Here is a 12,043-nt window from a genome sequence, read left to right as displayed (position 1 = left end):
CGATCTCCATCCAGGAGAATGGGGCCTCCACCCAGAAGTCTTTGCAGAGGCAGCAGATCGTTGGGGCGTTCCTCAAGTAGATATGATGGCATCACATCTCAACAAGAAGCTTCAGAAATATTGTTCCAGGTCGAGAGACCCACAAGCAATAGCAGTGAATGCACTGGTGACCCAGTGGGTGTTTCAGTCGGTGTATCTGTTCCCTCCACTTCCACTAATACCAAAAGTTCTCAAGATCATGAGAAGAACAAGGGTTCGAGCAATTCTCATTGCTCCAGACTGGCCAAGGAGGGCTTGGTATCCAGATCTTCAGGAGTTATTACTGGAAGATCCTCAGCCTCTTCCTCTTCGCGAGGACCTGCTTCAGCAGGGGCCGTTTGTTTATCAAGACTTACCGCGGCTGCATTTGACGGCATGGCTGTTGAGCGCCAGATCCTAGCCCGTAAGGGTATTCCCAATGAAGTCATTCCCACACTTATTCTGGCCAGGAAAGGGGTAACGTCCAAACATTACCATCGTATTTGGAGAAAATATGTATCTTGGTGTGAATCCAAGAAGTCTCCTGCAGTGGAGTTTAAATTAGGACATCTTCTCTATTTCTACAGGCGAGTGTGGAAGCTGGCTTGAGATTAGGGTCTATCATGGTCCAAATTTCGGCCTTGTCCATTTTCTTTCGGAAACAGTTGGCTTCCCTTCCTGAGGTCCAGACGTCGTGAAGGGGGTTCTGCGCATCCAACCTCCCTTTGTACCTCCTGCGGCGCCATGGAATCTTAATGTGGTGTTGCAGTTCCTTAAATCGGACTGGTTTGAGCCTCTACAAGAGGTAGAGTTGAAGTTTCTCACTTGGAAAGTGATCATGCTGTTGGCCTTGGCCTCAGGCAGACAAGTGTCTGAATTAGGGGCTCTGTCACACAAGAGTCCTTATTTGATTTTTCATGAAGATAGAGCTGAACTGCGGACGCATCAGCATTTTCTTCCAAAGGTTGTGTCTTATTTCCATATCAACCAACCTGTGGTGGTGCCAGTGGCTTCTGACACCTCAGCCGTTTCAAAGTCCTTGGATGTCGTCAGAGCGTTGAGGACTTGCAAGAACGGCTCGGATAAGGAAAACAGAATCTTTGTTTGTCCTCTATGACCCCAACAAGATTGGGGGTCCTGCTTCTAAGCAGACTATTGTGCGCTGGATCAAAGGTACCATTCAGCACGCTTATTCCCCGGCAGGATTGCCGTTACTGAGTTTGGTAAAGGCCCGCTCTACAAGGAAAGTGGGTTCTTCCTGGGCGGCTGCCCGGGGTGTCTCAGCGTTGCAAATTTGCCGAGCAGCTACTTGGTCAGGGGCAAACATGTTTGCGATGTTTTTCAGGTTTGACACCTTGGCTGCTGACGACCTTCAGTTTGGTCAGTCAGTTCTGCAGGAACATTAGCACTTTTCCACCCATACTGGGAGCTTTGGTACATCCCCGTGGTACTATAATGGACCCCAGCATCCTCTAGGACGTAAGAGAAAATAGGATTTGAATTACCTACCGGTAAATCCTTTTCTCGTAGTCCGTAGAGGATGCTGGGCGCACGCCCAGTGCTAATTTTTCCTGCAAATTATGTTTTCTCTTTTTACACAGGTTCTCATGTGTTAAGATGTTCATAGCTGTTGCTGTTACATTATGCATGCACGTTAGCATGGTTATGTTAAAGGCCATGTTAGGCGACATGTTTTTGGTATGGTGTGAGCTGGTGTGAATCTCGCCACTAGTTTAATGTAAATTCTTCTCTCAAAGTTGTCCGTCTCCTCGGGCACAGTTCCTATACTGAGGTCTGGAGGAGGGGCATAGAGGGAGGAGCCAGTTCACACTGTTGAAAAGTCTTAAAGTGCCGAAGGCTCCTGCGGAACCGTCTATACCCCATGGTACTAAAATGGACCCCAGCATCCTCTACGGACTACGAGAAAAGGATTTACCGGTAGGTAATTAAAATCCTATTTTTTGCAATCCAAATCCTGAAATTCAGATTTAAAATCTGAATTCCGCAGGAAGATCCGAACTGGGACTTGGTACGGATCCAGACCGGGTTTGGGTCCGGTTTGGATCCGCAAAATCTGTGTGGATTCGGATTTCTGAAGAACTGAATGGCACATCTCTAGTAAGTACTGCACAAATACATTATTGATTGCTGCAATGTGACAAACAGGCTCAGCATGGGTGAGAAAGCCTCAGCGAGGAAAGGGTTGGACATGACTATTATTTTGCTGGAAGCCTTGCTGTGATATACTGTAGTATAAACACATTTGCTGGAAGCCTAGCTGTAATACAGCATAAAGACATTTGCTGACAGGCTAGCTGCCTGTTATACAGCATAACATTTGCTGGCAGCCTAATGTGATATAGTATAAACACATTTGCTGGAAGCCTAGCTGTAATACAGCATAAAGACATTTGCTGACAGGCTAGCTGCCTGTTATACAGCATAACATTTGCTGGCAGCCTAGCTGTGATACAGCATAAAAACATTTGCTGGAAGCCTAGCTGTAATACAGCATAAAGACATTTGCTGACAGGCTAGCTGCCTGTTATACAGCATAACATTTGCTGGCAGCCTAGCTGTGATCCAGCATAAAAACATTTGCTGGAAGCCTAGCTGTAATACAGCATAAAGACATTTGCTGACAGGCTAGCTGCCTGTTATACAGCATAACATTTGCTGGCAGGCTAGCTGCCTGTTATACAGCATAACATTTGCTGGCAGCCTAGCTGTGATATAGCATAAACACATTTGCTGGAAGCCTAGCTGTGATACAGCAGAAACACATACCTGAACTGTAGCACTGATGATCCTCGTACCACCAGCACCACCTATTACCAGCTGAGAGTTTTTGTCATTGGACAGAAGAATGGACGGTGTCATGGATGATGGTGGCTGCTGTCCTGTATTGCCAGGAATGAATATATTAACATCACAATGATAATACTCGTCTCAAAGATTAAACATTAAGTATAAATTACATACAAAACTATAAAATTCTAATATAGCTTTGAGCAATATGGGCTCATTCTTATGGAGATGAACACAGAGAGCAATGTTCCCAACATACGTATCAATGAATGATTATTAAAAGCTGGACTGTAAGTTTCCAGAGTACTGAGCCTGCTTACTACCATATGGTAATGTGAGTATCTACTCGTGTAGGCCTATCATCCATCCTTCTTCATGGGGATGCCCTTCCAGCACACAGCTTCTACGGCCCTAGATGTAGCTGTCATCAGTAGTATCGGGACCCCATGCTGAGTGAATCCCACCTCCATCCACACTCTCCAAACCAGCATGGACGTCAGCTACATGCCCACAACATTCCAATGAGACGGATCAGTTCTGTGTGTACCCAGAAGTGATCAATCATTCCGCATGTACAGTATCTGATTGCTTTCTACGGCACCTGAACAGTTTACAGATATCCATAGGGTCTTAAAATCAGCACCTGTATATAGTCTAGCTAGTATTGGAGAAAAAAGTCCCATGATTCCTGGGTTGGGGATGTGTGACCACAACACCGACGCCGGGGATCCCGACTTTGAGATGGTCGGCAGGGGTAGGTGGGCAAGCGCAACAAAGCGCCTTGCGGGCTCGGTGGCTCGCTGTGTTTGCCACGGGTTCTATTCCCACTCTATGGGTGTCGTGGACATCCATGAGTGGGAACAGTCCCTTTTCGTCGGCATGCTAACCGGTGGGATTTTCAGCAGGCGGGATGTAGTGGTCGGTATTGTGACCGGTGGTCTCAAGACCGCCAGTAACATAACTACATTCCATTAAACACAATTTGGTCCTCATAATAGTCATTGCGAGGACGCTTTCAACTGAAGGGACATATAAGTTCTTGAGGCGGGAACACCGGCGGTGAATGACTATATCGTTGAATGATATAGCATTCAGCGATATAGTGTGTATACACTGAAAGTTATCGTTCAACGATAACATTCAGTGACATCACCTCCGGCATTCCCAAACATGCAGCTCAGCCCAACATTGATGCGTTGAGCTGCATGTCAGCTCAATATTGGTGAACGCTGAACGACATGCGGGAGTGCGCATCCTTCATCGTTCACCAATATCTCCCCCATACATACACACTGGACGATTTCAGGCTAAAAATAAACAATAACGGCATAAATGTCGTTATCCTTTATTTTTTTAGGCAGAAATTGCCTAGTGTGTATCCCCCTTTAAAATAACTAATTGTGAGAGATTGATGCTGCATCCCACTTCCTATTAGTGCAAGGAAACAATAAACTGAGCAACACTACTTATATAAAACACTAGTGTGATGCAGTACTTGGGTTGCTGTAGTACTAGAAATTCAATATAAATGACCTGTGCTGAAAAAACCCAAAGATAGATATACAGCCAACAGAAATAAAGGGCAAAATAAACAAGACTGAGAATGTCTCACCTTCCTTGATGGAAATTATAGAATTACCAATGCAGAAATCCGCTAGTTGGTTATTAAAGATGATCCCTGTGCTTGGGGAATAAATCATCGAGCCAAATCTAAGTGAGAGAAGAGCAACAGTGCTTCATACATAGCTATGCATTGCAGTTGTGCTTCAACATGAAATGTACACAATAGTGATTCATACATTACTTATTGCAGTAGTGCTGTATCCCAACATACATACAGCAACAGTGCTTCATACATAATTACATATTGCAGTAGTGCTTCATCCCAACATACATACAGCAAATTCAAATGGAGCAACTTGAGGGGCTTTCAGGACTAAATTTAAGTCCCAAGACACTGTAGGAGGACAAAAGGGAGTTTGAATGTGCAGCATTCCCTGTAAGAAAGTACGCACATCCTGTAAATTGGCAATTTTCTTTTGGAACCATACAGTCAATGCTGATACTTGTACTCTCAAGGAAGCTACCTTCAAACCTTTATCCATTCCTGTCTGAAGGAAATCTAAGACCCTAGAAATTTGGAAAGATTTCGGGTCCATATTTCTTTCACTACACCAATGAACTCTTAAGTGGACACAGACGCACTGTGCATACAGATGCACCCGTCATACAGACGCCTGTACTGCGACCGGGTCTCCTCGCAGTAGCGCTTAGTGAACACAGACGCAGCGGCCCATGCTGCGACCGAGACCCCTCGTGGTAGCGTTTGAGACGGAAGTGAGGCAACAGTTCATGACGGGAGAATCGCGGAAACTGGTCATGAACTGGGGGGAGGGGCGCCCAGGAGAGCGTCTAACTCCCCACCACTTACATCAAGCCTAGGGATCGCAGCCTCATACTAATCCTGGTGCCTTATGAGCCCTAAGGCCTAGCGCTGGGGCACCCGTGGTGGCAGTGCGTCAGCTACTGTTTGGTAGTCTCCTCCCAATACAGTGCGGCTATGTCCGTATTCTCCGACTACGTGGAACCGATGCCTTACCTTCTCCCTGTGCTCCAGCCACAGCCTGGTAACGTCTGCTGGACCTGCTAGTATATCCGACACAGACGCCCGTCGAGACGCCACTGTACACATGGGTAAGCATTGTTGCGACCTGGCGGAGAGTTGTTGGAGCGACTTTTTCCAATATGCGTATAAGACGCTGTTAAGAAAGATCGCTCTAAAACATAGTAAGACTATAAAAATAAAATAAGAAAGCTTAGGGCTGCCAAGAACAGCAGCCCTCTGACCATGTCCGGCTCCTGCCGCACCAAACAAAATACTGATTTGCCTGAGATAGTGTGCGGGGATATATGGACGAGCCCATTGCATCCTGGGAGGACTGAAAGCTTGTGATAGTTTGGTGCCAATCCGCTGTCGCTCCATCATATCCCATTGTTATCCTGTAAATAACCTGTGGACCCTGCCGGAGAAAGTTATAATACAAAATAAATATTAAAAAAGTGTATCTGCCGCAGGATTGGGGGGCAGTGGGCTCACCTGATCTGTGTTGTCAGCTAAGGTGCAGTGAAGTCCCGGCAGGCATTTCAGCTGACAGCACAGATCAGGTGAAGAGGTCACAGAGAAGAAGCCCTCAGATCACCGATCCTGTGCAGGTAATTTTAATTTTACTTAACATTCTAACTAGGAAGGCAGGGAACCAGGAAGCAGCATCGGATTTACATACATCTCTGAATTATTCCCAGAGTTCTTAAGGAATTTAGGAACTTCAAGGTCAAATAAAAACTGAAACTTTCCTCATTGTTACTTGAGTTTCTCTATCCTCATTAACATGCAGCTGAGCCTGCTGCTCAAAGCTGTTCCTTTTAGACAATATTGTTTTTATTTCCGCAGGAAACTGGGTAACTGCACAGTGTGTGCACACAGAGGTGACACGAGACTGGCAATGAGACAGAGTATGAACATTTAAGGTGGACGGAGCACCAGGGGGTCACTTAAAGGAAAATGTATTGAGCTCCTCCATTCAGGGCACATCACAGGCTCCAATGGACAAATGCCATGGTGCTGCTCTTACTCTGTTGGCTTAGCAACCTCTGCCCAGCCTTCCTCGTGAGCTCCTCCTCTGGAGCAGAGGCGTTCTTGGCAAGTACCTACAGTATGTTAACTATGCCCAGAGCCAGCCCATGATCAAAAATTAGCCATAATTCTTATGGAAGCCCCTGGCAAATACATTGGTGGCATCTTCTTTTCCCCCACACCATAATTAATCTTCTGCAAAACAGAGCGTATTTATTGTAAGTCTACTGATGTGCACCAGAGAGAGTTAAATAATGTTCCATCTTGAGGACTTCAGTATGTCAGTAGATACTGCACATATTTCTAAAAAAGCGAGTTAGAATTATTAACATTCGCAGCCACATATGTAGAATTTTCCAGAGCTTAGCTTTACCCCCAAAAATATTTTCAGTTAATGTTTTAATTTATTTTTATATACAGTAGACAAAACCTCCTGTTAGACCATCAAAGTCAGTCTATCTCATCTTAAATTATAATGTAAATGTACTGTATTTACATTTATATTGAATAAACCCATATACAGTATATATATATATATATATATATATTGCATCCGGAAAGTATTCACAGTGCTTCACTATTTCCAGTTTGTTATGTTACAGCCGTATTCCAAAATAGAATAAATTCCTTTTTTCCCTCAAAATTCTACACACAATACCCCATAATGAAAAAGTTTTTTTGAGATTTTTGCACATTTATTAGAAATAAAAAACTAAGAAATCACATGTACATAAGTATTCACAGCCTTTGCCATGAAACTCAAAATTGAGCTAAGGTGCATCTTGTTTCCACTGATCATCCTTGAGATGTTCCTACAGCATAATTGGAGTCCACCTGTGGTAAATTCAGTTGATTGGACATGATTTGGAAAGGCACACGCCTGTCTATATAAGGTCCCACACTTGACAGTGCATGTCTGAGCACAAACCAAGCATGAAGTCAAAGGAATTGTCTGTAGACCTCCGAGACAGGATTGTCTCGAGGCACAAATCCTGGGACGGGTACAGAAAAATATCTGCTGCTTTGAAGGTCCCAATGATCACAGTTGCCTCTATCATCCGCAAATGGAAGAAGTTCGGAAACACCAGGACTCTTCGAGCTAGCCAGCCGTCTAAACTGAGCGATCGGGGGAGAATGGCCCTAGTCAGGGAGGTGACCAAGAACCCGTTGGTCACTCTGTCAGAGCTACAGCATTCCTCTGTGAAGAGAGGAGATCCTTGCACAAGGACAACCATCTCTGCAGCAATCCACCAATCAGGCCTGTATGGTAGAGTGCCCAGATGGAAGCCATGGCAGCTTCCGTGGAGTTTGCCAAGGAGGACTCTTAGGCCATGAGAAACAAAATTCTCTGGTCTGATGAGACAAAGATTGAACTCTTTGGCGTGAATGCCATGCGTCATGTTTGGAGGAAACCAGGTACCGCTCATCACCAGGCCAATACCATCCCTACAGTGAAGCATGGTGGTGGCAGCATCATGCTCTGGAGATATTTTTCAGCAGCAGGAACTGGGAGACTAGTCAGGATAGAGAGAAAGATGAATGCAGCAATGTACAGAGATATCCTGGATGAAAACCTGCTCAAGAGCGCTCTTGACCTCAGATTGAGGTGACGGTTCATCTTTCAGCAGGACAACGATCCTAAGCACACAAACCAAGATATTAAAGGAGTGGCTTCAGGACAACTCTGTGAATGTCCTTAAGTGACCCAGCCAGAGCCCAGACTTGAATATGATTGAACATCTCTGGAGAGACCTGGTGGAGCTTGAGAGGTGCTGCAAAGAAAAATGTGTGAAACTGCCCAAAGATAGGTGTGCCAAGCTTGTGGCATCATATTCAAAAAGACTTTTATTTTTAATAAATTTGCAAAAAAAAACAAAAAAAAAACTTTTTTTATGCTATCATTATGGGGTATTATGCGTAGAATTTTAAGGGACAAAAATGAATTTATTCTAGTTTGGAATAAGGCTGCAACATAACAAAATGTGGAAAAAGTGAAGCGCTGTGAAAACTCTTCAGATAAAGTGTATATATATATATATATATATATATATATATATTTGTAAATATGAATCCTCTTTTTGGATATATTTGTATTTTAGGTTTTGTGCATACACATTGCTCCATAAATCCATGAAATCAGACATTGCACAAACAATAATGAATATGGGAGAGATGTATCAAACCTTCTGAAGGCAGGTGGAAAAGTTGCAAACAGCAAACCATCAGCTTCTATTGTGTATCAAGCATTCTATAAAATTATAGCAAGAAGCAGATTACAGGGGGGACACTACCCTGCATCCCAACATGCCCCTCCTCCAGACCAACATATTCCTCATGCACGCCAACATGCCCCCCTGCACACTAATATGACCCCGTGCACACCAATGTACTCTTCATGCACACCAACATGCCCCCCTGCACACTAACATGCCCCTTCTGCACACCAATATACTCCTCATGCACAGTCATCAACATCACCTCCTGTGCACTAGCAAGCCCCTCCTGCACACCGTTAAACTCCTCATGCACACCAACTTACCCCTTCACAACAATATGCCCCTCCTCCATACCAATGTATTCCTCATGCACACCAACATGCACCCTGCACACTAACATACCCCTGCTGCACATCAGTATACTCCTCATGCACACCAACATGATTCTCCTGCACACTAACATACATCTACAGCACACCAACAAACTCCTTATGCACACCAACATACTCCTCATGCACACCAACATGACCCCCTAATATGCCCCTCTTGCACACCAACATGACCCCCTGTACACCAACATACTTCTCATGCACACCAACATGACCCCCTGTACACCAACATACTTCTCATGTACACTAACATCCCCCCTGCACACTAACATGCCCCTCCTGTATGCCAGCATACTCCTCCTGTTAACAAACATGCCCCCTCTGCACACTAACATGCCCCCTACACACCAACATACACCTCATGTACACCAACATGCCTCCCTGAACACAAACATGCTCCCCTGCACACCAAAATACTCCTCATGCACACTAACATGCCCCTCCTCCACACCAACATACTCCTTGTGTACACCAACATGCCACTGCACACTAAAATGCCCCTACTGCGCACCAACATACTACTCATGCAAACCAACATGCCCCCTGCACACCAATGTACTCCTCATGCACACCAACATGCCCTCTGCACACTAACATTCCCCTCATGCACACCAACATGCCCCCCTGTACACCAACATACTTCTCATGTACACTAACATGCCCCTCCTGTAAACCAGCATACTCCCCCCGCACACTAACATGCTCCTACTGCACACAAAAATACTCCTCAAGCAAACCCACATGCCCCTTGCACACTAACATGCCCCTCCTCCACACTAACATACTCCTCATGTACACCAACATGCCCCTGCACACTAAAATGCCCCTACTGCGCACCAACATACTACTCATGCAAAGCAACATGCCCCCTGCACACCAATGTACTCTTTATGCACATCAACATGCCCTCTGCACACTAACATGCCTCTCTTGCACACCAACATACTCCTCATGTACACCAATATGCGCCCTGCACACTAACATGCCCCCCAACATGCGCCCCTGTACAGAAACATACTTCTTATGTACACCAACATGCCCTCTGCACACTAACATGCTCCGACTGCACACCAACACAGTAACATAACCCCCTGCTTACTACCATGCCCCTCCTCCACACCAACATACTCATGTACACCAACATGCCCATGCACACTAAAATGCCCCTACTGCGCACCAACATACTACTCATGCAAACCAACATGCCCCCCTGCACACTAACATGCCCCTCTTTCTCACCAATGTACTCCTCATGCACACCAACATGCCTCTCCTGCACACCAACATAGCCCTTATGCATACCAACATGCCCCACTGCACATTAATATGGCCCATTCTGCACCCAAACATACTCCTCGTAAACACCAACATGCCCCCAACACAGTAACATGCCTCTACTGCACACCAACATTCTCCACCTGCATACTAACATGCCCCTACTACACACCAACATACTCCTCATGCATACCAACATAAACCCCCATTGCACACTAACATGACCCCCTGAATACTAATATGCCAATCCTGCACAACACACTCCTCACGCATATCACCAATATATTTTGCCTGCACACCAACATATTCCTCCTGAACACCAGCATAGTGGCCAGGTTTTGAGGTGAGGGGTAGTAAAGAGTAAAAAGATTGTAACCAACTTTTCCTTGTTTCATTTTAATGTCAGTTTTAATACTGTGGGAATGATGTTGGAGAGACACAGGAGGAGTTGGAGATTATTCACAACTGCTTTAGCAGGAAACAGCCCAGGCATAGTAATCTTAAAATTAACCCTAGTCTGTATGTGTATCAATGTGATAGGGAATATACTGTAGTCTATAGTTTGAAAACGCCACTGGGACAGTGGGTGTAGTATGGCTGACCGGCGGTCAGCATACCGACACGGGGATCCTGGCAGAATACCAACGCCGGGATCCCGGCGGGGAGGGGCGAGTGCAGCAAGCCCCTTGTGGGCTCGCTGCGCTCGCCATGCAGTGTGCTGAACCTATCTGGTAATAGAATTTCAGAGAAATTGGTCACATGCGTTTGCAAAGACATGTTTAGCTGCTGGCCGCGTCAAGGCTTTTCTGATATCAGCAGTCCTAACATTACATAATGACAGTGCCCACATTGGGCCATGTGATTTGTCTACAGTAAGGCCTAATGATAAAGGCTCATACTAAAACGCATCCAGAAAGAGAGCTAACTTACCTGGGAGCCACCCCCAGGATCTCCTATTAGCACTACAAGGAACAGCATGCCTTCCAAATGCTTCCAAATGCTTCCAAATGCTGCCTTACTGCCTGCATGTGTGAGAAGGCATTGAATGGGAGCAAAAAATATAATAGCTTGCTGCGCTTGTGGTGAGCTGCTTACGTTTATAGATCAAGGGATCAATTTACAATTGTGGAGGGTAACCCAGCACTATGTGTTTAATGCAAAGAAATAAGAAAACAGGATTTTGATATCTACCGGTAAATCCTTTTCTCCTAGTCCGTAGAGGATGCTGGGGTCCACTTCATGACCATGGGGTATAGACTGTTCCGCAGGAGCCATGGGCACTCTTAAGACTTTTCAATGGGTGTGAACTGGCTCCTCCCTCTATGCCCCTCCTCCAGACCTCAGTTATAGGAACTGTGCCCAGGGAGACGGACATTTCGAGGAAAGGATTTACTTTAATACTAGTGGTGAGATACATACCAGCCCACACCGCAACCATGCCGCACAACATGGCATTCAACATAACACACGCCAACAGTCATGAACCAATTACAGCAACATGCTGAAACTAATATAACACAACTTGTATAACTTTAATAATAAAACTGCAGATAAAATACGCACTGGGGACGGGAGCCCAGCATCCTCTACGGAATAGGAGAAAAGGATTTACCGGTAGGTATCAAAATCCTGTTTTTTCATACGTCCTAGAGGATGCTGGGGTCCACTTCATGACCATGGGGTTTATACCAAAGCTCCAGTAC

At 45.3% G+C, this 12,043-nt stretch overlaps 1 protein-coding gene across 1 annotated transcript in view; it reads right to left on the bottom strand.

The window, feature by feature from the left end:
• Positions 1–12,043, bottom strand: part of GGT5 (gamma-glutamyltransferase 5) — a 231,551-nt gene that overhangs the window by 37,812 nt on the left and 181,696 nt on the right. The window contains exons 11-12 of the mRNA XM_063935507.1: positions 4,439–4,536; positions 2,806–2,918 (exon numbers count right to left, since the gene is read on the bottom strand). Coding sequence (XP_063791577.1) covers positions 2,806–2,918; positions 4,439–4,536 — 211 coding nt within the window. The remainder of the gene's footprint in view (positions 1–2,805; positions 2,919–4,438; positions 4,537–12,043) is intronic.

The sequence above is a fragment of the Pseudophryne corroboree genome, chromosome 1, assembly GCF_028390025.1.
Source record: "Pseudophryne corroboree isolate aPseCor3 chromosome 1, aPseCor3.hap2, whole genome shotgun sequence".
NCBI classification, from domain to species: domain Eukaryota; kingdom Metazoa; phylum Chordata; class Amphibia; order Anura; family Myobatrachidae; genus Pseudophryne; species Pseudophryne corroboree.
The sequence above is the reverse complement of the archived record's forward strand: the minus strand, read 5'-3'. Positions and strand labels throughout refer to the sequence as shown.